This window comes from Columba livia, chromosome 3, assembly GCF_036013475.1.
Source record: "Columba livia isolate bColLiv1 breed racing homer chromosome 3, bColLiv1.pat.W.v2, whole genome shotgun sequence".
NCBI lineage: Eukaryota > Metazoa > Chordata > Aves > Columbiformes > Columbidae > Columba > Columba livia.
This window is the reverse complement of record NC_088604.1, coordinates 56,232,999-56,258,319: the sequence shown is the minus strand read 5'-3', so window position 1 is coordinate 56,258,319 and position 25,321 is coordinate 56,232,999. Positions and strand designations below refer to the sequence as shown.

At 43.7% G+C, this 25,321-nt stretch overlaps 1 protein-coding gene and 1 long non-coding RNA gene across 3 annotated transcripts in view; one reads left to right on the top strand and one right to left on the bottom strand.

Annotated features, from left to right (window-relative positions):
* RSPO3 (R-spondin 3) overlaps window positions 1-12,594 on the bottom strand; it is a 61,908-nt gene extending 49,314 nt beyond the window's left edge. Inside the window, exon 1 of one of the 2 annotated variants that reach the window (XM_005507427.4) lies at window positions 12,097-12,594. In XM_005507427.4, coding sequence (XP_005507484.1) covers window positions 12,097-12,193 — 97 coding nt within the window. In that variant the 5' untranslated portion in view covers window positions 12,194-12,594. Of the gene's footprint in view, window positions 1-11,820; window positions 12,056-12,096 lie in introns of those variants that run through there. The other variant, XM_021294497.2, reaches the window with a different exon arrangement.
* Window positions 12,595-12,619: 25 nt separating this feature from the next.
* Window positions 12,620-20,338, top strand: LOC135579050 (uncharacterized). Its single transcript, XR_010471356.1, has 2 exons — window positions 12,620-12,756; window positions 18,574-20,338. It is a non-coding gene; the product is annotated as an uncharacterized LOC135579050 (long non-coding RNA).
* The last annotated feature ends 4,983 nt before the right edge of the window (window positions 20,339-25,321 follow it).

Here is a 25,321-nt window from a genome sequence, read left to right as displayed (position 1 = left end):
TCACACCACAGCCCAAAGGCGTCTATTCTCTTTCCACCATTTCTCCTCAATACCCTGGGCTCAGAACCATAAGTTGCAATAGCCTGTGGCTTGGCATCAAAAGGGGAAAGTATGCCGAAGAGGAAGCTTGCTTATGGGTACTATTAGGGGAATGAGGAAGACATAACACTATGGGAATGTTCTTTTGGGGTGACACTAAGGAAGAACAGGAATTGACAAGGTGATAAGAACATTTAAGAAAGTTATTTTAAAAATTCAGTCATACAGCTTACTTAGTTCTGGTGTGTCTGCTCTGGTTCACTGCATTCACCTGCTAGTTCTTGTTTTCAGTGGGCTTGGGTTGGATCCAGCTGTATTATGGACAGTGAGAAGGACATAGACCATGCCTGTATTACATCAGGCAGGCTGATGGAGTTGATCTAGAGTTCCTCTACCACTTGCCACTTCAGACAATGTAGGATTTTGGGTCTATCCCTGTACTGACTCATTTAGGTGCTCTAGTTTGGTGTATCTTGTCACTCTGCAAATTACATCAGTTAGTACTTTGAGAAACAGTGCCTGAGTTCAATACATGTAGAAAGAGAGGGAAGAGGGAAGCTTGACAACCACAACTGAGCAGATGGCAAAATAGGAGAAAGCTCATGAGCACACAGCGCTGGGCAGGGTGAATATGTACAGCATGGGCAAAGCAGTAAAATTATCCCTCCCACACTTTTAAGTGGCAAATTACAGCTGTTCTCTTACAAAAGACTGTAGAATACACTCCCAACCTTTACCAGCACCTTATAAAGAGTAGTGCAGATTGCATTGCTGCTCTTTTTCTTGATGAGTGAGAACAAAAATCCTCCACCAACTATCGTGTTTTTTTAAATAGCCTGTATAAGAATTTAGGATGGATTCTAAGCACATGCAAATTTTATGCTGGCAGAGTTCTGTGAGTTATTTTCTTCCTGACATGAGTTGTAACTAGAAGCAGAATCAGTCCCTTAACCTTTATGAGATGTTTATTCTGCCTAAAACAACTCCCACTAAAAACAATGCAGAGACTCTAATTGAAAACCTCATGTTGCTTTGGCATGTGCCTTATGATCATGACATTTCTATTCTCTGATAAAAGGCAGGAATATTAACTCTCCTTGCTGTTCCGTCAGCACATGCACAGCCGCAGGGACATACATACGGACACGCACGTACGGGGCACACACACAGACATCCCCCTAGGAACATTGGTAGTTGTGCTGCTGGGTTGTCATGGGTGAAAGGAAAGATGCTATTCTGCTAGAACTACTCATTTCTTCTGCCCAGAGCCCAGCCTAAGGAACACTGTTTTCCTCTTCATTGGCTACATAAAATTTCCAGCCTAGTGATACATATCATATGAAATGCCAGAAAGATTTCACCTGTACACAACCAAAAAGGGGAGGATGTATAGATCCATATAACTTTTTTTTTTTTTCTGGTAATTTAGGTTTTGGTTTGACCTATATAAAACTGATGATTTTGTTTTCCGTGACCAAACAGACCATAAGAACACTAGGAGAAGAGATGGAGTTTTCAGACAAACCAAAGGGCTTTGTGTGGCTTGAACCAAAACCTGTTCTGCCTGGACTTTTCACTATCCTTTTTACCTATATTTTAAGACAACCTCAAAGTTAAAAGACCTTTAATTCTTGCTTGTGTCTATGTGAATTTTTGTCTATGTATGTGAATGTGTATATACAGATATAGATATTGATGTGTAGGGGAGAATGGAGAGAAGACTAAATGTACGAGCATTTACATGATTTTATTTCTTTTTTTATGTTTTTGCTATTTATAATTTTATTTTTTATAAAATATCATAGTATTTTACGTAAAAATTATTAATTTTGTCAATATTTTGTGAACAGTGTTGAATACCACCCTGCACTTTTGGTAGGTTTATGGTTTTCTGACACCTTTGTCAAGTTATATATGCTGATGATAAAAAAGGTCTTTTTAGTAGATCATGGCCACAGAGTGTGTAAAGGAGATTTTCCAGCTCTAGGACTACAACTGTAGGCTTAGGAGGCTTCAGGGTATGAAGTGCATAAGCCAGAGAAGGCTCCTGTGGGAGTCAGGGAGTATGAGATGGAAGATTCTTCTGAATAAGCTCTCTTATATGTAGTACTGCAATTTCTGTGTCTGATCTCTTTTGGACAAGATGTGTCCAAGGTCTCTGCTGATTTCCCGATGAAAAACCCAGGCCCTTTTTGGTACACACAGCAGTAACCATGGTCAGTCAGGGAACCAGAGTGAAAGGCTTGACCAGAAAGTTCCATAGATGAATAGCTTATTTTTCAACAAATTATGCAAGGTGACAGAAAGGATTATGGATTGACTTCCATAATGCTTGGTGGTCTTGTTGTGGTAGTTAAGGTTAGAATCCTCCTTTTTTACATAATCAGTGAAGCATGGAAATTCAAGAAAATACTTCTCTTTTGATTAATCTATTATATCTGGACTCAGGTGTGATTTATACTGAGGAAGAAATGAATGGGTAGCTGGGAAATCATGTGATTTCAGGAAGCGGTGAATAGCAGCCTGTCCTCATCTCGACAGGGTACAGTTTACTGTTTCCTTTGTGGCCAGTCAGATCCTAGCAAATAGGAGTAAGAAGACACCCCTCTCAGGTCACTCCCCACACAGTGCTTCTAACCTCCATAAAGCTTGGGAAGGCTTGTGTTCATCAGCCACAGTACATAGAAAAATTGTAAAAGAAAGCCTTTTTGAAATCTCCTCCATGGTATTCATATCCATGGAGTGACAGAGTCCACTTTGACCTCTAAAACACCACACAACCATAATATATGTCACCACTTGTTACATTTGTTCCTGAAATATACCTAATTCAGAATTATTAACATAACAGCTTACTTGTTCTAAGACATATACTTCACATAAGATGAGGGTCTAAATTGTTATTAGTATTATTTTCAGTGAATTCTTGATGAAAGAATATGGTACCCAATCATGGAAGAGAATAAGCGTCCTCAAATCATGCTAACTGTATAGCTTGTTATCAAAAATGAAAGATGCCAACAGAAAAAGAGCCAGGGGAAATTTGTTTTATATTTACCTGTTCCTCAAAATAACTTTGTTCTTCTTTTAGGAAATAATATGTGACCTAGACAGCCACGTGGATGTCCTCTTGCTGACATTCACTCACAACTGAATCCTACTGATAAATTCTTACACCACTGAAGTTTCCCCTCAATGGGTAGCTGAAATTGCACATTTAAGATGTTTCATTCCTAAAGCCAGGTGCTTGGGCTTAAAAATGCTTGTCCAGGACATGGCACAAGTTATAAAATCTACTCTGTCTTACAGAATTCTACTTTCACTTTTAATACACCCTCAACTCTGAAACTCGTTAATTGCTCAACTCTTCATAAAACATAAACAAAAAAAAAAGAATGTGTGACTTCATTTTGGACCACAAAACAGAAGCTGTTTTTTTGCAAAATACCAAATCTTGTAATTTATTTATCTTTCCTGCCTCCAAGATCTTGTCTGCTAGATTTTGTGACATCTGTGGCCATTGTGCCCAGCATGAGGAGGTCTCATCTTAGTTGATTATTTGCAGTTCTGTGTTATGCTAAAACTTTCTGGAATCTTCATCCATCTCCATCTATTTGCTAAATGTCTGCTGTTTTCCATGTTAAATAAATATCCACTTGGTTCTATTTTGGAGGGGTAATTCTTCACTCGGCAGTGTAACATAAAGTAAAATAAAACCAGCAACTCCTTATTCAGTGTCATAGAAAAAAGTGAAATTAATTATGACCATTCTAGGAAAAGGAAACAAGTTTGTGAAACTCTTGCCGACACTGGTGTTTGTAATCTTCATGAAGAAGCAATGCAATAATGCTGGGCAAGTGTGCGTGGGAGGCGTGCTCTGAAGAAACTGGCTGTTTTCCTCTCTCTGACCAGTTGAGCTGTTATGAATAAAAAATGTTGCTAAAGAAACCTGTAATAAATCCTGTTGGGAGTATTACATTTGCTGATAACATATATAAACTTTGTAAACATATTAAAGTGTCAGGTTTTAGTATCTCTGGTTCATGTGGATGATTGTAAATGTTAGTCCAGAAATGCAATGGAAATCTTGTTCCACCAGCTGGCTGCACCTAGGTTTCTAGTTCACACAAGAGCCTTATCTTCCTTCCCCTTGAAACAGAGTCTTACTTTGTAGGGGAGGGGAGGAAAAAGGGCACAAGCCCTACCTCTGCTGTAGCTTCCCACCAAAATTCTATCATCAGAGAAGCTGCACACCAGGTGAGCTATTTGGAGAGAAGTGGATCTATGCTATTCTGAACACCCCTGCTTTGTGTAGCAATGCCCTCCATCGAAGTACAGTTGGCAGCCCTGAGCAAGGCATTTAAGTTGCTTTTGAATAGGTGGGAAAAGTTGGGTGCCTTCAAAATGGACCGACAACCACCAGAATGCTGAACACGGGATACTCAGCCTAGTCATGGGGAAATGCTGGGTTCAGAAACGGTCTCAAATCCTAGCTTCCTGGGGAATTTAGGTGTCTGGCACTGCTATCCAGCCCTGGAAGCCCATGTATTTTTTAACAAAATAAAGGAAACCTCACTCTGTTCTTTTGAAACACTCCAAGAAGGGGGCAGCAGCCTTGCTACCCTTAATGTATCCAAAATATTAGCAGCCAAAATATTCATCCAGGAATTGGAAATCTATGTTAAATTAATTCTTCTACTTAGCATCACTCTGTCCAGTGTTGATCTGCACTAATCAACTGACTTTTTATCATTTGAATTTACACGTAATTGCAGGTCATTTGGTTGCACCCATTTCAGTCAGCACAGAAGAGTAAAGAGCTCGAGGGGCCCGGGTACGGGAGCAGGCATGTACATGACTATATTCCAGTGTCAGTAAGTGATCACCTGCAGAGTCCTGTGCTCTCTGTGGCAGAATTTTGTATTGTTATTTTTACTATTTGTTATTATTTATTTATTGCCTTTTTTACCCAGGGTTTCTTTAAAAGAAACTCTTAAAATCTGTGCAGAAGAGACCCGAGCTCAGAAGTCTCCGATGCCAGGTGGACGCTCAATGTCAATAAGCTGAACTCTCATGTAAGAAAAAACAAAACCTCTGAGAAATGCCCATGTGTCAAGGGTGAGGTGGCAATTAAGCAGGGCTTTGAAGGTGAGGGACTCAGGTATTTAAATCCTGCCCTAGGCACACCTTAGGCACCTAACTCCTGTTCTTGCATCTGAGCTTTGCTGTGTCTGCCCTTGCACTTTACAGGAAGCCGCAGGAATCACACATCGTTGCTATTTCAACATGCATCAATGAGCTCCTGTTTTATTTTACAGTGCCCCAAAATCTGCATGACCCTGAAGGAATTATCAAAGGTCTGAAATCCCACCTTAGGAACTTTTGAGTTTAATAATGAAACGTGTCAGGACGCAAAACTGACACACAATAACAAGCTTGGAAGGACAACATTTGTAGCAGCACGCTACCAAAACTCAGTGTAGACCTGTGATTCAGGGTTTTACTTTCATTTAAAAGTATCACTATATGCATTCCTTATGCTCTTCCACATATTTACTCTGTTGTGTGGAGCTCAAGGCTGGGGTGCTGCTTGGAGCCGAGGGGAGCTCAGTGCCGTCACCACAGCCAAAGACGAGATGCCCCTTCACGGCTCTCCCGTTTCAGCTCTGGTCCCCACAGCCGAGTTCTTGTCTAACAGCACTGGAAGGATATACATTCCGTGGCTCCTTTGCTTCAGTGGATGCTATTTTTGATCACACAGGTAAATACTAACATTCTAAAATGCAGGTTCTATAGCTCATAGTCTATAAATCAAAAGAAAAAAAATGTTTATTAATCAGCTGCCGTATAACTGTAGTACAATTGTTCCTTCTTTTTAAGTAGTGTTGCTCATTGCACTGCTCACTGCTAACAACAAAAACAGGGTTAAAGTAGTCATTAATAAAAGCTGTTAGATTCGATTATGACAAAACATCATAATCATTCTGCCATCACCAGGAGCTCAGTTATTCAACTATTTATAAAAAAGTTGCAGCTCTTCTTTTTTTTTTTTTTTTTTGAGAGCCATAACGTATTTTGCATTAATAAATATTCCCTGAATATTTTTTTCTGCAGCATTGTTTGTGGTAGTAGTAGACAGACAGACTTTTGTGTAGAAATGTACATGGTTTCAGCTGCCTTTTGTCATCTGATAAGATTGCTTTGTTTTGAATTATTTTGGTAAAAAGTTGGCAAAGTGATTTTGAGCAGTTCAGACTCCAAAATTAGAAATGAGACAAAAATATTATTTTTTTATTAGCTTTTATATCTCCTCCACCAAGCTTTCGCAACTTTTAATATAATTCCAAGAGCAAAAGATACTATTTACTATTGGGGAAAAAATTCTTAAGAACCTCCATAGTTTTAACAGCTGAGTTTTCCTAGTAGTCGCTGTCTATAAATGATTGAATAAGAAATGATAGACAGCTTACTAATGTTAGCGATAAACAGCCATGGTCAAGCCAGCACACTAGCTTTGTTAACCAGAAAGCAAAATGAGCATGCTAAGCAGGAGATGAAGAATAAGTCTGATTTTTAAATCCTAGCTCAGATTTTATTCGGCATAACTTCCATTATCTTCAGTGAAAAATTCACAGCAAGAAGCAGCAGCAGACCAGGGATTTGAAAAAGTTTGATAGACTAATAACAAAGCTTAAAAGAAGAAATTAATCTCAATTAACTTTATTGACTTCCGATGGCTCAATAGGTGAAAGTAGTAAAATAGCCGTTCTTCTCATATGTGTAAGAAAGAGATTGCCTCCCAAGTAGGCTATATGTCATAGTTTTGAAAGGTACAGAGCTCTGTTTTTTCCTGCATAGGGGTTGTACATATTTGGATCATGCAGTTTTGCAAGTACTCTAGCATAGGAAATCTTCCAAATTCAAAATGTTTCCTGAGGTCCTGCAGAAATAGAGCCCTCACCAGCTCCAGAGAAGTCCATGGGACTTTCTCCATTGAAAGCAAAGGAGGCAGGTTCAAGTCGTAAAACCATCTCAGTAATAATAATAGCAATATTTTATTCTTCCTGCAAAGAGACTTTTTATATATCTGCTGATATACCATCCTACAGCAGTAGCTTTGAGAAGTTGTAGTAGTATATGTATTTACAGTCTAACATGAATTTTCTATAGTACAAGAAATGCCTTCTGCAGCCGAAAGAAACACAATTTGAAATTATCACCCTTTCAGATGCCACGTATGAAATGGGAACTGGTCTATAACATCCTTTAGTCTCTTGGGATAACACGTATTTTTCCACATGCAGCTGGTATACTTCAAGCACAGATCTACATGCACATACAGTTATAAAAAACCCAATGCAAACAGGCTATCCCCTATAATACTTCTGACGCTTTCAGTGAGGGGTAGTGATTTTCTAATATTTAGTTATTTAAGACATCACTACAACGAAATACGCTCACGGTTTATGGAAATACGATAAAACAGTTATCAGTCTGCTTTTGTTTCTAATGACTACAATAAGAATTTTGCAGTCTATTTTGAAACAAAGAGGATCTCATCCAAAAATGAAAAATACAGTTGCATTGGAAAAAAGATGCACTTGTCACTAGCAAAGTATGAACTCCAACAATACTAATATGAAAACATCACAGAAAAAAAAATACCAGTGGCATACAAATACTTTGAAAGAGAACTAAAGCTGAATAATTTAATCCCACCCAAGGACAGATTCATCTTACTTAATGGCTGTTTGCTTGTTCAACTTTTGCTTTAAATCACTGCACTCAGATACAAAATTATTTCTTCCTTTAAAAAATTGCTAACACCACCTATATTATATATAGACTATGTAGAACTACCACCTGTGCCATGCCAGGCCTAAGCATACCTTTAGATATCAGCGGTGAACTACCAAAACTTTGCTTCCAAAATGCAGTGTTAATTTAACTAATAATGTAATTCCTCTTTTCTTGACATTTTACCTCCATGTAAATGACACCCTCCATGAGGGTATAAAAAAGATGAAGACATAACTTTACAAATTTGTGTTTTGTCAGTACTCTCCTTTTTTGCTGTATTTTATACAGCTATGTTTTCAAACGGACTGTTACGCATCTGCTTCATTTTGAATTTGTAAGCAGCTGCACACAAACCAAGCCAGAGAGACAGAGTATTTGCAGGGTGGAGCCCTCTACTCCTGACCGTGACCAGAAGCAGATACTGAAAGACCCGCAGTCCCGTGTCAACAGAGGAACCGACACAGAAGCAACTGAAGGAACGAACAACGCTGGGTGCTGTGAACATGCCATTATAGCAAAACACAGGAGGCAGTTGCTGACATCAGATACCGAGGGGCTACCAGTAATATACATCATGGTAGTTCTACATCCCAATTGCAGTTCCACTAGGTCATACTGATGGTTCTACTCCTGGATGTAGGAGTTGTACAAATGCAGAATTTTCTGTCACTTTATTTATTCTAACAATTTCCAGATTTAGTCTGTGGCTCACTGGTAGTCCACAGGGTCAAGGCAAATGGTCTGCCGGTCGTTCACAGACCCATAGCAAAAAATACTTCATTTCCGTCAGTTAAAAGTTCAATGAGAAAGGTGCACAACTGTCAGCACTAAGTTTTGGGGGCTGGTGGTGGTCTGCAGAGCCAAAATATTTTGGAACTATTGACTTAATCCTACAGTTTTCCTAACCAAACTGTACTCACTGGTAGATACATAGACCTTCTTATTTATTGGTATGCTAATCTATACTCGGCTGTATATTAATCTCTCTTGTTTGTCCTGAAGAAGCAACTTAATTTGTTAATCTTGATTGCTGTCATCAGAATAAAACAAATCTCATTGCTAATTATATGTTTGCTTTTAAACTTTTATTTATCTTGCCTGCTATGTGTAATTATGGACCCAATCCTCTGCACTCCATAGTGGACTTCAGGGTAGTTTTACCTCTGTATAGGCAAATACGCATTTACTACTGATCATGAGATAGAAATTTGGGAAGCTCAAACTAGAAACTCCAGTAGGAGATTGAAGAGTGAACGGACTGTAGACTGTACTTTTCTTCTGCTAAAAATTACTTTGGCCATAGGTACAAAATAAGTAATTCTTTAAGACTGAGTCCTTCTGGTAGGGTAAATTAATAAAGAAACTTCAATTTATACCAGCTGAGAGTCTGGCCCAGCATATTCTGAATTACTCAGTTCAGGATTTGTTATTCCTTTATCTTAAAATGTGTGACTCTACAATTTAATACATAGAATGAGGGATTCCAATATTAAACAAATTGAAGTAACACTGGCTCACTGACTGCTTGCTGGTGAGTGGTTTGTACTGTATTTAAAAATACATGTGTTAAATAGAAATTTGAAAACACTTCTGTAGCAACGGGTTTAGGGCTTATGCTTAGAGACTGGACAAAAGAAACAGAAATCCAAAGAAAGCATTCCATACAATAGATACATTTGACAGGTGTCTTTTTAACTGCACGCTATCATTTTTCTTTTTCAGGAGCGATCACTAGGAGCGATTCTTAGTTTATTAAAGCCAAAATGATTGGTGCAAGTGGTGACCATAACCTCTTTTATGATAGTTTTCATAGAGACTCTAATTCTTGCTTCACAACAAATAATCACTAGTTATACCAAAGCAAGTTTTACAACCAGCCTGATTTGAAGACCTCAGCCAGTGGACAATGTAGACCATATCCAGGTGAGTGTTGTAAAGGTTGTTTGTCTTCACTGTCAAAATAACGAGACATTTCCATTCTGACTCTGTTTAGATGTAATGCTTCAGCCGCTTGTTCTACTGTGAATATAACTTAAGTCTTGCACTTTAACCAGAAAATTTGAGCAAGTACTCAGCACCTTCTCCACGCTGTACAAACCAGCTAATTATTTTCAGCCAACACTTCCCCCTCTATTTCCCGAAAATAGGGCTACTGAATGGGGGGTCTAAATAAGACCGAACCGGGACGGCGCATACACGGGGAGTGACACTACCTTCACACGGCGCAGCCCCGACACTGGAAAGCCGCGGCTGCCCTCGCCCAGCACCAAGACTGGCCGGGGGTAGGAGGGCGACCTGCTTCCCGCCCTAAGACGGGGCAGCGGCCGTGCCGATCCGAGCCGAGCACCTGCCGCCGGGATTGCCCGCCGCCGCAGAGGACAGCAGAGGTCGCCGCCGGGCCGGCTCTGGTCCGCCGCGGCGCGCACCAGGTGCCGGAGCAAGGACGGGCGGAGGTGGCCCGCTCCCCGACCCTCGCCCCACGAGGGAATCCTGTCCCTCTACCCCTGCTGTGCCCCCGACCCAGGGCTGAACCCCTCCACCCGTCTCCGTCGGGGTGCCCCGACAGGGGTGGGCAGCCGCAGCTTGTGGGCCCGCGGCTGCCAGGGGTTAAAGGAGTGGGTGGGAAGTGATGGAGGCTGTGGAGACCTCCCTTGCCAAGGATAATAAATCGGATGCCCTGACATGTTTTACTTAGCCCTCAGTGCTCTCTCGCTGCGCGGCCGTGGGGATGGGAGGGCTGGAGTCCCGGTCTCTCTGGTCCTCTGCTTTAGGGGCACTTTAGGTGAATCAAACATTGTGTGCAGGAGGCAAACCATACAAAGGAGGCTTTCAAGGGCTAGCCATGCCAAGCAGGGCAAGAGACAGAGTGCTGAGCAAAAAGAAAAAAAAATAATAGTAGCCCCCCGCCCCCTCCCTGGGAAAGTAATTTCGTTACTTCTCGCTGATTAAATGCAGGCTGCCGTGGTTTATGACATTTCCTCGGTAACTGCAGCTGTCAGGGAAAGAGGACAGGCATGGGCAGCGCCTCCGCGATAGGTGCGTAGAAAATGCCTCCCCTCTGCAGAAAGGGCGACGGGGCCGATGCAGGCGGGGTGGCGAAGCGGGACCGCGGGCACGTCCCGGTGCCACCCGCTGCCATATCCCGCCACCGTCGGCGACTCCTTTCAGCGCCCCGGCGGGGCTCTATTCGGCGACCCTGCCGGGGGAGTCACCGCGGACTCGGGTCCTCGGAGCTGCCCGGTGCTGCCGGCCACGCCGGAGCTCCACGCCGGAGCCAGAGCCGGTCCGCGCGTTGCAGCGCCCGGCGACCTGGACAGCGCCTTCCCGAGGGGCGACCCGCTTCTGCCTCACTTTGCTTCCTGTCTCCATGCCGGGGAGGTCTCCTCGCCTCTGGTCTCCCACATCACCTCCTCCGGACAGCAGCGCCCAAGGAGCTGCTGCCACCATCCCCGGGTACTGTCCCTCGCCCCCCCCGTTTGTCAGAATGCCCCGACCCTCCCGGTTCCCTCCTGCCTCCACCCCAGATCCAGGCTACATCGGTCAGGCGCTGGCCAAGTCAGAAGGGACGAACTCCATTTCATGAGATTAAAAAACAAAATACAAAACAACCAACCAGACAACATTAACAAAAGCAAGGGCCACAGACCCGGAGCAGTGCCGATGGATGATCCAGGAGCTCCCCGGACGGTGCCACCGAGATGACTGGTGGCGAGTGGAGGCTGGAAGTCAGCGGGCTAGGCAGCACCGCGGCACCCCAGACCCTCACTCCGCATCGGCGGGTGCCAGGCTTAACTACAGCGATAATCTGTACTGCTGGTTCTTGGGGTGAGGTATTCTCTTTCCGTCCTCCCCCAGGGCGCTAAATGTTGACCTGGGTGGAGAAAGGCGCTTAGGGCATCAAGGCATAAAAAGTTACCTGTCGCGTCATCGCGCTTTTCTTTTAGGAAATTGAAAGAGTTAAGAAAGAACGTTCCCCTTTACCAGACATTAAAATATAAAGGAGCAGACGCAGGTCCTCACGCAGCCAGGTCTGCTCATCCCGGTGAGGTGAGAGAAGAGCAGAAAGAGATCAAAAGTCGCCTTCATCCCTCCAACTCAGTGAAACTGCCTGCAGATCCGCTCGGCCGCGCTGCGGACGCGGGACTTGCTTCCCAGCGCACTCACAAAGGCACCGGAGGCACAAGAACCCCCCAGACAGGTGAACAGCACAACGAGAGGAAGTAGAAGTTATCAAAGTATAAATCTCTTCGCACTTACTTCTTCCCTGTCGCCGTACCCTGGAGGCGTGCTGGCTGCCAATGTATTCCATAAAGTTCAAAGTGATAAAAAAACAAGAAATCAGTCGCAATTGCATAGTAACCCTTTGACAGTTCGACTTCTCCTTTTCGTTCTTTTTTTTTTTCTTTCCTTTAAAAAAAAAAAAATAAACGGGGATGATAGGCGGCAAGGGATGAACACAGCAGCAGAAATACCTGCACTGAGATCCAAAGCAGGGCTTGGCTGGGTTGATGGCTTTTTTTCCTTGCTTTTTTTTTCTTTTTTTTCTTTTTTTTTTTCTTTTTTTTTTTTTTTTTTTTTTTTTTTTGCTATTACACTTTCCAACAGTCGGCCCCGCTACCTGCCGCAAACCTCAGAGAGGAGTCAGCAGCGGAGAGAAGCTGAGCAGCCGCCGCCGGGGTCCATGCCGGGCCGGCGGCCGGCAGCATGTTGTGGGGGTGCCGGGGTGCGTGCGGCTGTGCGCGCCCGTGTGTGCGCCGGGCGGGCGAGGTGCCGACAGCAACGGTAGATGGATGGCGGTGGGAGAGGACTGTGCGAGGGCGGGAGCGGCGGGGGGGCAGGAGGAGGACCCAGCCCCGCCGCCGCCGCTCCGGAGCAGCCGCGCTCTGCACCACGGGCACTGCCAGCCGCCGGGCGCAGGTGGGCCGAGCACCCCTGGCTCTCCCTCCCACCGACCAGGAGTCCCGGGGCTTCATGCGGGAGCTGCTCCGGAGCGGGGCCCCACGGGACAAGCCCTGGGGCGGAGCGGGGCGGGAGGAGGCGAGCCCCAGTACCCCAGCACAGTGGTGGGAAGCTCCCCGAGCCCGATCGAGCCCCCTCGGGGCATTAGCACCCGAGCATCCTCCAGCGGCGGGATCAGGCGGGGGGCCCGCTCCGCGCCTGTCCCGCGGCTGCGCTGCCACCCGCGGCGGGGCGGGGCGGGCCGGGGCCGGGGCCGGGGCCGGGACCGAGGCCGGGGCGGGCGGTGGGGCTCTGCAGCCTCGCTGACAGCCCCCGCCCGGAGGTCTCCGCTCGCCTTCCCTCCGCCGCCGACCTTCCCGGGGCCCCCGCGGAGCGGCCGCTGCGCCCCGCGCCCCGGCCTCTCCGTGTGGAGCAGCCCCCCCACTTGCCGGGGGGACGGGGCGGTATGCTCGGCCCCTTCCCCAGCACAGCACCCCCCATTCCTTGCCTGAATCTGCCCCCTACAGCCCTGCTCGAAATGGAGATAGGGACATGGGAGGGGGGTGAGGGGGTCTCCAGCCTCTCTCTCTCTCCTCGGGATTTTCTTCAATGTTGCCTTTTTACCGTGGGATCGGCATTTTCCGGTGTGGCTTCTCCGGTGGGACAGGGCAGAGCAAAGCCGCGTGTCCCGTCGGGGCCGGGGGCAGCCTCCACGGCCGGCTGGCAGCAGGGGAGGCGCGGGGCTGGGCCGCGGACCGGGGCCGAGCCGAGTCTAGCCTCAGCGCCCGGGGGTCCCCGCAGCTACCGCCGCCGGGACTCTCCCCAGCAGCAAAGGGGCAGCTCTGCTGCACCTAGGGGAGGCACAGCAGCAGGCTGTTTGACAGAAGGATATCGCGTTTCCTTTCTCCGGCAAGCGTTACTTTTTTTGGGGGAAGGGGAGGGCTAGAAAGGAGGAGGTGAGGCTGATTCAGGGGAAAACCGGCGACTTCACTGAACCTTTTCTTCCTTCGCTTCTTATCTCAGTGGCTATCGCTGGGATGAGAGAGAAAGCCGGATAAAACGGTGCTGATCGCATCAGGAACCTCAGTGGTGTGAGGAGCAGCAACTCTATTTGTAACTGTTTTCCTCAGGCTCTCCCCCCGCTGCCCTCTCAGAACTGTTAAATATCTGTACCATAAAATGTGGGGGATTTAAAGGTCTGTGGGAGGCTCCCTTTGAAAAGGACTCTGGGGAAAGTCTTTCTAATCCAGGATACTTGAGCCGGATGGGGTGGGATTGCCAGAGAGGCATAAAATAAAAAGTCATTCAGCAGACAAGCCGAGGGGCTACAATGACAACAAGAAAGCACATTCGCCTCAGTGTTTTGTTTTGTTGGAGACTGAGACTTCTTGTGTGCTAAGTGTATGTGTGGAAATTTCTGAGCAGGGCAGGCGAGTGACATAAATAAACAAGGCTGCAGAGAAAGGACGGGACACACGTGTGAGCCAACCTGCGGCCAGCCAGCCAGCTTGCTCGAGAAGCATTAGCACCAGTGGGCAGAGAAATCATGTCAAAAAATAAACGCTTCGTGAGAAACATAAGGAAAACATTAAACAAACGGGGAGTGCACTCCCTCTCCTTGCCCTGACAAAGAACGGCTGAGAAACTCTGCTTGCTGCCTCTCCGGCTTGTTCCCTTCCATGTGTCCCTGCTACAGCAAGGATGTGTGGGGCAGATGTGTTGCGAGACAGTCCTGACAACCTCATGGGTCACCCAAGAACCTTGACAAAACCAGCTTGTGGGGTGTGTGCTGACCAAGGGCCAAGCAGAATGGCAGGGTATGCATGAGCGACCAGCAGCCGTGGGGAGAGGTCGCTTATTTGCAGTGGAAGAGGGACAGAGGCATAGACCAGAGAGAAAACAAAAGCTGTGCCTTCACTCGAAATAGGTTCTGAAAAGAGGCAGGGTGAGAGGACTCCAGAGAGCCAGGTTACTCCCCCAAACCAGGGAAAAAAAAAAAAAAACAATAGCAAACCGAACCCGTAAGCAGTTACTGCTGTTCTGAGATAAAAGGATAAGGTTTATATTGCTGAAATGTGTGGAAGGAGCTTGTTCCAGAGCAAAACCCTGGTGTGCAATTCCCTGTTTATGTCGCTCATCCTGATGAGATATTGGTGGCAAAGTTCAGGCTGACATCAGGCCTAGGGAGGCAGAGCCAGAGGCCGGGCTGGGCTGTGCGGGGCTGCACAGCTGCCCGTGTCCCTGCGGCCAGTGGCTGCCAGCACTGGGGGGACTGGGCTGGCAAAAAGCCTCCCCTCGCCAGGCTCAGGGACTTGAGGAGCTGACAGCAGCACACACGGCGGAGGGAGCTGGATGTAATATTTCCTTGCAACTGAAACCCATTAATCAGAAACAGCTCCCAGGGCGGTTTTGTGCACCTCTCTATTTTGGGGTTTGTTGAAGAGGGTATGGAGGGGGAGGATGGCTGATGGTCTGTATTGTCGTTGGGAAGTCAAAGATGTCTGAGCCCTCTGTTTTGCTGGACTACATTAAAACCAGCAGCAGGAAACTAAAATCAGCTAGGTGGTTTGTGGTGTTTTTTTTAGTTAGAAAAAAAGAAAATAATTGATCAAAGAGGAATACTGTGTGATGGTTTACTATTGCAATTCCTGCCCAGTGACTTCTCTGTGCAACTTTCCATAGCTAGAAAATGTTAATTTCAGTTCTCAGAATAGCTAAAAAATAGGGGAAAGAAGGAGATGGGCTCAAGGTGTTCAGATTATTACCAAAATAGGATAATAATATTCAATTAATAGGTGATATTATGCTTGCTTAAAGTGGTACTCTAGCCATAAAAACTAGCCATGTGAACAGGACAGCTGAATGCTAACCCTTTGTCATTCTTCTCTAGACTGGAAATAGTTTGTGTAAGTGAACAAAAGGGTCACTAATTTGCCTTTTCAACTTGGGAAACACAGTAAAGAAATAAAGGCCTTGCCTTACCTCTGATACATAGCTTGAAAATTAAGCATACTATGTCTGAGACAATATCCTTATTTTTTGGGTGCTGCTCAGGATGTAGGCGGCACAGGTCAGACTTCATCACCAAGGAGGGATCCAAAGCAGCACCCTACAGAGCTGGGTCAGTAACGTCCACTGAAGTGACTGACCCAGTCATCCTGAGAAAAAGTTGCACAATACGACACATCTACTATTTGTTAAACACCAACAATATTCTTGGCACTGCTCAGGACCCCAAATCATGAAAGTCTTTGCACTAGTTTTTGTTTGTGTTTTTTTTGTTGTTTGTTTGTTTGTTTTGCTTTGCTTTGTTTTTTTTTTTTTCTGTACAAAATAAGAAGCAGGCACAGAGTGAGTAAGGCATGCAGAGGCAAAAATTTATAATAAACTACCTAACACACACACACTTACATATGTGTGTGCCTGTATTGCTACTCTTTTCCTTACTTCCAAATCTGACAGTTGTTACATTTCTCTGTGTTTCCTACCATAACCCATTTGTGCTTTAGTTATGTTCAGTTTAGGTTAATCTCCTGTAACATCATGAGCATTCTCAAAAGCTGTTAGTGTCACAAACAGATTATAATTGCATAGCCTAAGTAAACCAAAAGGAGTGATGACAACTCCTTTACTCACAATAAGTTGAACCAATGACAGTATGTGTACTTTTAAAAAAATAAACTGGTTCCTAAAGATCTGGTCCCAATATCTTTAATAATATCTTTATGCTTCAGATATTTGAAATACGTAATGTCCAAACATTAACAAAATGTGCAGTAGGGAACAATCCTACACTGGCAACAAATAGACTAGATGACCTAATAGATTTTTCCCATCTCTGACTTGTGCAATTCTGTCATTGTAATAAAATCCCAGTTTAATCAAAGTCTGCAGGATCAGGCCCTAAATTAGCATGTTGGTCTGGACTATTCTTCAGCCTGAGTCAAGTCCAGATCCTGCTGCTGTCATCTTGAACCTACATCAATCCAAGAGAGGTTTGGATCTTGTCTTCTGGATCACAATGGAAGGGAGCTGAATCATTTTATTTTATGTAGAAAAAAAAATGGCACGTATTTGCAGGAAAAACACATGGGTAAATTCTGCAGTACAAGCCTTCCAGATGCAGTTCAGTTAAGAAAGTCCAACAGGAAAGCCTCAAAATGAAATTGAGAACTTTTTGGCACAGAGAAAGTTTTAGCAGTTAATATGAGGATGATCAAACCCCACTAAGTCATTGTTTCCCTGTATTCGTCTATCAGTTGGCAGTCTCTTGGACTTGAGATCAGATTGTAAAACCTTTGGGATGCAGACCAACATTTTGTTCTGTGTTTGCAGAATCTCTGCCTAGAGCAACTGTATCTACAAGAAAGAATCTCAGCATTGCCATGGAAGTATCTGTGTATTTTGGGTGTAAATACTCAACCTAGAACAGAAGTGATTAGCATAAATATTTTTGTAGTGTATGCTAAGTTGCAAAAAAAAAAAAAAAGAAAAAAAAAAAAAAGAAAACTTTTGATCTAGGCTAACTTTAACCATACAGAAAGCAATACCAGAATAACTGCATTGGTTTGAATTCACACATCAGTTTGTCCAAGTATACTTCTCCTGTGGTGATAGCCCATGAGGCAGAATATAACAGGGTAAAGATGGAGGATGTGAGTAGCCAACAACAAATGTTTCACAGGACTCTGACACATCCATTTGTCTAGGCATTGACTTCACTACAACTTGAGTATTTGGGAGGGCGATTCACAACAACTAAATTTGAAGCTGTTTTCTCACTTTGGCAGTGTTTCCTGTGAATTTCTTTGGTGGCAGTATCACCCTAAGTAGATCATGTGCTTGCCTGAGTGATGTGCTCATTCCATTTCTTGGGCTGTGCTGGTCCAAACATTAGCAGTTGTACACTGGATTAGGCAAACACTGGGCTGGAAAAAATGGAAACCTGATAAAACAAATGTTTCTTTCCAGCAGATTCAGTTCCCTGATCTGGTTCACCATGAGGAAATGAGAATGAAAAGCCTGATGTAAAATAAGAGTGTCACAAGTGAAGCACTCTCACTTCTGAAGGTGAAATTACAGATGTAGAGTCCTTTGCAAAAGCAAGGAGTAAAGAAGTAACCTTTTTCTTAATATGTGTGCTCACACCCCAGCATGGGTGAAGGGCAGATTGTCTCATGTGCATATAGAGGGACAGGCAGGCATGAAGAAGGACAGTGGTGCACAGTGTGGATGGAGTTCTTGTACTGCAGTACCAGCTGTCCGCAACAACCACATCCCCTTGCCAGTTAGTTCTGAAGCAATTCAGCTCTGGTGACCTGAAGGCATCAGAAGAGGTACTATAGAGCTGATAGTAGCTGGGCTCTGGTGACAGACTGGGTGGTCACTGTCACAACAGGAGGCACAGAATGTGCAAGCGTGGGGTGCTTTGCCCTGTGCTAGCGGGGAAGTGCAGCAGGAATCTGGCTGAGCTACACAAAAAGGGTCTTGAGTGTCCTGTCAGTAGAGTGAAACAGCAGCACTGCCCCTCCTAAACAAGCTGTCAAGGTTGGCACAGGAGTAAAAGTTGTTCCACTGGCCATACTTTGTGGCACTTAATTAGAATTATTTTCAAGTGAAGACAACTACATTGTGATTTAAAATGTTGCAACAGATGGTCCTTCACTGAACATTGGTAAATGTGTCCCCGATACTTATTCAATGAGGTATTTGAGTAACATATAATTGTATTAGGTAGATGATGCTGAACAATCAAGAAGCACTTCTGTACTCAAATGCTCTTGTTGCTTATTTCAGGGCATAAATGAAGGTCCCGAAAGACTGCAAAATGGTAGTCCTGAAGAAGGATGTTCTCTGCTTAACCATGGTACAGAGACAAGGTCTTCTGTTGAGAACTTTTAAGTAGAAGCTGATGTCAGTCCCTATGCCTGGAGAGCGTGAAGCAGATGCATATGTTGCACTGACGTCGTCAGAGATGAAATAAGCCCTTGCACTTGTCTGAAGAGACACGTATTCCTCAGTCAGAACCTTACAATTTTTGTGTACTTTCCAGCATATTTCTGACTATTTCTCACTATTTATGACTGAAAAGAACCCTTCTGCATTTTGATTCAGGACTGGGTTCTTTGTCATATGAGGCTTACGACTGATATTGGAACAATGATTATTTAGTGATCTGGAGCTTCTGCTGAGCTAGTATCCGTTTCTACTTAACTGAACAAGCTACAAGCCAGGCATCAAACAGCTACAACTTGAAAGCTGAGACATAAACGGTGGCATCTTCAATCTAGGAGTAAGAATTCCTTTATTTTAGGCATATGACTTTGCAAGCGACATTTGACACTCAACAGTTAGCTGCCTGAACCCCCTAAGTAAAATGTGGGAATAGGTGTACCCCTTCAGACTGCTGTGAGAATCAACATTCATCCTGAACTGAGAGTCAGCAGGAGCTGGCAATAAGAAGGAATCACCCATCCCAGCTGAATGTCTGCCATGCCACAGCCAGCCAGCCTCCTCCATCAGGGGAGAAATTAAGATCCTCTCTTTCAAATACTTGAGTCAGCTTTCTCTTTTCTTTCAGAGCCTCCTTTAGTATAAAAGCCCAATGGCAATGAAACTTGGCCAGAGTGTGGACTATGATCCATGTGTACCTTCAGTGAGAGTGTGATTTAGAGTGCAAGCACACTCCGTGCCCCAGGCTCCTGGTTAGGGGAATCTTCATCTGGGGTCACTCCACGGGCTGCTTGCTGTAGTCATTTAGCAAAAATCAGATTCTTGGTGTTAGACCATAAGAAGGAACTGATTTTAAGGCACATGAAGGGAAGTCTTAATTTCTGCCTCTTTTCCTTTTGATTGCTTGCACATTTTACATTAAACAGAAATTTATGAGCAGAAACTGGTGTCTCCTGGCTGAATATATCCTAATCACTATGAGAAGGCATTATCACTAACAGTTCTTTTTTTCTGCCTCTGTTTTATAAAGCAACTATAGCACACTGAGAGGGGTCTGGTCCAGCTGGTGGCTGGGTCTAGCTCCTCAATGGATTTAAATGTGATAAGTTCAGCTTTGGCCCACAAGCTGCTTCTCCAGGAGTCCTGCCTGGGCTGGCTCTGGGTCTTTGCAGGAGCTGAGCTCCATGGAGCATTCACCCCAAACAAGGAAAGATACTGAATTTAATTAGGTGCTTCCAGGCTAAGCTGCCTCTGAATATGATTCTTAGATCATAGCTTTCCACACATCCATCAAAGTCCCTGTTTGGATCAAACTTCTCATACTAACTTGCTTTAATGTGCCTGCAGAGTTGCATACAGTAATAAACATTTAGGACATTGCAGGGAAGAGTTTCATGGTACCTTACATGATACTGTCTCACCAACCTGTCAACTAAAAGTGAAATAAAATCTCCAACTGCTTAATCTGTTAGTTAATTATCTTTAATAATTAATTGTTCGAGAGAGTTTTAGTACCCTCAGATTCATAAAAAGGCATCTAAAGTAGCATTTTATAGTAGGACTTAACGATTAAGAAATGTATCTTCCTGAATAAAACATTCATTTATAATGTGGGGAGTTAATAGTGTTTTTTATCTGCAACAGTAGCTTCTACAATAGTTACTGGCAGGCTATTTAACAGAAGTCAGTCCGTTTAACCATGGGGTACGGCTACAAAGAGCACATGTATATGTAATTTTGTAATATGGAGTCAAGCAGGGCATATGGTAGATAACAGTCCCCTTTCACATTCTAACACAGGATTGAGATTTCTTAACAAAGGCAATAGAGTTGCAAAACAGCATGACTTTGTTGCAGTTAGTAATTAATGAGGTGCTAAAAGTGCCTAAACAGAGGATCCCAGACAGAGAATGCATGACTCAAGAGGATAAGAAGCCCCCATCATTTCAAACAACAGTGTCATTTAAATAAACAAGCAGCCAGTCGCTGGGTGTGAGGGGTGGGAAGGGTGGGTGAGCAGCCACCCCTACGGCAACGTGCACGTCGGCCAGCGCTTTTCTGCCCGGGAGAAACCAGTTGTGTTTTTCCAAAGGCAGCCATAGCCCTCAAGTGTGAAACATTTGTTTAATCCATTATTGGAGCGATGGGGGGGGGGGGGGCGGGGGCGGGGGCGCAACTCACACGCTCATCGTTGCTGCCGCTTTTCTAGTGCCGCGTTAGTCAATCCTACTTATAATTAAACAACGATTTCCCCGAAGGCTGTTACCAGCTACATACTATGCAGGATAGAGATTACCTGGCCGGCCTTTTTTTGTTTTTTTTTTTTTTTTTTTTAATGAAAAACACCATTTGTGTGTTCTCAGATGAGATATAAATAAGTTTATTGATTTTTTTTTTCCTTTTTGGATTTTAATAAGCGTAGGACATTTTGTCGTTCTGCACAGCACTTCAGGATTTTTTTTAAAGCAAAACCAATCCCAATTCGAGTATTATCTGAAAATAGTAAAGGTTTATAAAGCATTTGTCTTGTAATGTTCAGTTTCTTTCTAACCAAACACTTATAAATAGATTGAGAGAAATGTGACAAAGCATGAAAGTAATCCAGTAAAACATTTCACAAGAAACTATAATGTGAAAGGGGAATAAAGAAAAACTTTTGGAAGTGATGTTTGTTAGTGGATTCTTTTTCGTGTAGGGGGATATGATGCAATATGTCATGTTGACCCTTTGGAGTCTATGGCATAGCGATCCAAATTTATTCCTGGAGGGACTGCAGTGCAGTACATGAGTTGTAGTTAGATTGAATTTATCTACGCATTTCTGTAATTAAAAAATACTAGATTTTTTTTTTTTCTCCTTTTTCCTTTCTTTTGTGGCTTTAGAAAACTAATAACTGGGAATCCATCACATACTAGGGAGTGATGGAGCTAGTTAGCAAGAAATCCAGTTTCTGTATTTTCAGATCCAGGCAGTTACAGTATATTTGTATGTGTTTATATATATATATATGATTTTATTTTATTTTATTTTATTTTATTTTATTTATCTTTTTTTTTTTTTTTTCCCTCCAGGTATCTTTCCATCTCACTGCCTGACAAAGGGAGAAGAAAAATTGTGCATGTCCTTTATTCCTTCTTTGTTATTACGTGGGAAACTTGCAGAATGCATTTGATGTTATGTTTAGTTTTCATTAGAAACATAGATACAAATGCTTTGGAAGACCCTGTGTCTTGTTTCTACTGGGCTCTTTCTTGAAAATTCTGTTGCTGCTTCTGTGCTACCTTTTCTTCTGTTCAATATCTCACCACTACTTGGAATCCTTTGTGGCTCCCCCCAGCGTGGGCGCCAGTGGCAGCATTAGTGGATACAGTGCATGGTTGAACATCAGTGGTTCTTGTGTCGTGCACAGAGGGACTGAGGGAGTTTAACTGAAAGAATTTATGAAGACTGCAGTGACTACATTGGCACTGCTCATCTTGAAATAGGTAACTGATCCTTCTTCTAGAAAAAAAACCAAAATAGGCATTTGGGATCTGCAGATGTTGCAACGCTGTGCTGAATTTGTTTGAATTCCCAAGGGTCAAAAAGAACTGTGCTACAGTACAGAACTGTACCACAACAAGTCCCTGCAGACAGGGATCTGCTGTGTTCCGACTCGTCACTACAGACCAAATGAAAATTGTCTAACTGCCTTTAGGTGACGAAGACAGGCAGGATTTTGTTCCCTTTCTGGAAAATGCAGGTGTGCACCATGATGGCTCTTTGGCCTCTTATTAAAAAAGTATATCTTCCTTTGTTTTGTGGTCTCCATGAGGCACTGAGGCACTCTGGCCTGGGCCCTGCTAGGGCCTGGGTCCGACCAGCACCCACCAGAGAGGTCTGCTGAAGAGAGGATGCTGGGCGCAGAGGAACGATTGCATTTGGAGAGAAGTGCATTTCGGTGGGACTGCCCTGAGAGAGTTTCTGCAACAAAAACCAGGAATCTCCTGTATCAAGCTTTTCCTTAAAAGTACTCTAGAGGGAGTCAAATCTAAAAGTTTATTTATCTTTAAAGTATTTCAACTACAGTTTCTTCTTTGAAAAATGTTCTGTTAGTTTCCGGTTGATTTATTTTAGGCCTGTCTGTTAATACAGAATTTTTGAATGTGTTTGTACATTTTCAGATCAGATATGTGCTAACAGTACTTAAGAGGCATTACCTGGAGCCATGTGTCACTGTCACACCAATAAATAGCCATTGAAACCAGCAAATACCAGTTTTAGCTTTGAAGGAAACAGAGCCCTGGGAAACAAAAGCAGAAAAGAAAGTGAAGGAGTTTCACATCCCAAAGAAATGGAGGTATTGATTGTATTGAAGATAATTTTCCGCAGTGCTTAGTATGACTTCAGTATCTGGTGACACACTGAGTCTGTTACATGATAACTTCATGTTAGAAATGTAACTCTAAATCAGATACAACATCCCATCAATTACACACTAGTATCTTGGATGAACGCTGTGGACACATTCTATTTGAAACAGTGAGTCTATTTTTAATGCTGTTTTTTTTCTTTGAATATGCAACTATCCTTACTTTGTCTTTTTAATGTCTTTTTAAGAATTAAACATATATCAAGGTGGGAGGGGAGGAAGAGCTGTGCCACTTCAAAAATTATTCTGGGTGACAGTTTCTCCTGGAGCAGAGCTACTTCTCTTTAACCTCGCTTTGCGTACATACCCAGTGTAGCAGCAGAGTGGAAATTTTAGCTTCTACTGTATACAGCTGCTAAATGTCTCTTGGCTTTCTGACAACAGCATAAAACAAGCATTTATCAGAAAACCATGCATTGAATTTATTTCCTCAGAAGACAGAGAGACAGCAACACTCATGAGGTTCTCTTCTAGAGATTCCTCCACAATCAACGAAGGAATTACACCCACTGCCTCACTGAAAAGACTATCTGGTATCTGGAAACCCAGAAACTCCACAAATTCCCTAAGATCTAAACACCCAAAAGAGATAATGAGTGGGAGGCCAGAGCTGGTAGTTGAATTTCAACCTGGTTTCACTCATCAATGAGCACATACTGGTGTGACTCTGCAAGCAGAACCATGCTTGTGCTGAGCCTTGTGCTGTGAGGGGATACATATTCTTTCATAGGGGAAATGGGAAGGATGTGAGGGGAATAGTTATGCGGTTAAAATTGATCTGACCACATATCTGCAGATGAACTTGTCATCTAGACTGCTTTTGTAGTCAGTAGAAAGACAAGAGTACGTTATAACTGATTTATTTGTTTTGTGATAGATGTCTAAAAGCTGAATTGAATTGTCTCCTAAAATATGTAAATGCCTGAAGTTAGATGAAACAACTTCTCTTTTGCACTGTTGTGTATAGACAAAGAAACATGTAGAGGAAAGGTCAGGCAACTGGTAGAGTGTGGGAAATTAAATCCTAGCTTATTGATATTTCCGAATTCCAAAATTATTCTTGTTGGCTTTGTTTCACAGAGGCCTGAGGCATTTTGGAGAAACCTCTGGAAAGCATTACTCCCTTCCCCTCTCATGCCAGTGCTACCCAGGGTGATGAGGGCATCTGTCTGTTCTGTGGGAAAACCATGCTTGTGTCCTTCTTCACCATTGTGTTTGCTATGGGCACTGCAGCAAGAGACTTAATGGGACATCTTACCTAACAGTTTTCATCATGTGGACACAGGCTTTCCAGCCCTTCATCTGCAGTTTACCATCAATATTCTTCCCAGCTTTTGAGCTTCAGAACGTTACTCATGTTTCTCTCACTGCTTGTCTGACCAACACCAGGGATCAGTGACCAGGTCTCTGCATAGCAGCTGAGCATCCCTGTCACTGTAGGCTGGAGGATCTCCCTTCCTCCATGACTGTCTCCATGTTGGAAAAGTCCTAGGTGATTTTGGAGAAAAGAAGCAATCTATCATAAATTACTGTTTACAACAGGGGAGAGTCACCTTGGTATTCCTATTTGGAGCCAGGAGAGACAGGGGTTTGATTTCTAGCTCTCCATATCCTCAGAAGGTGACCTATCTACCCTACCCTACCTAACCCAATCCAACTGAATCCAGTCCAGTGCAATCCAATGGTTTCTGTCTGGTCCCGTCTGGAAATTATCCTAACTTTCCTGACAGTATCAATATAAAAATGCGACTTCTATTAGAAACTTCAGCTTCAATGCATCCTATTTTCTTACAAAGCTGCTGGGTTGAAAAATCTAGTTAAATTCCTTCAGCAATATTTTTCCTTTAGATCTTTGTAACCATAACATTGAGCTTCCCTGAGGAAAAACACAGGCCATAGGATGAGTGGATGAACTATGGCTGTGTTTTTCAAAGAAATCAGCTGGATGAAGTGGAAGCCGGGGTTAATATGAAACATTGCCCTGCACCTCACATTGGCTCAAAGAACATATTTTCCTTCTCTGTCTCTCTTTTTCTCTCCTTCCCTTATTATTCTTTTCATTATTAAATGAGATAGATCGGGTTTTCCAAAGTTCATGAAGAGTAAGTGCATCTCCTGATGTCATTGTTTATGTGCAGAGATTGACTACCCTCTGTCACATTCAAAAACCAGCATCACCAG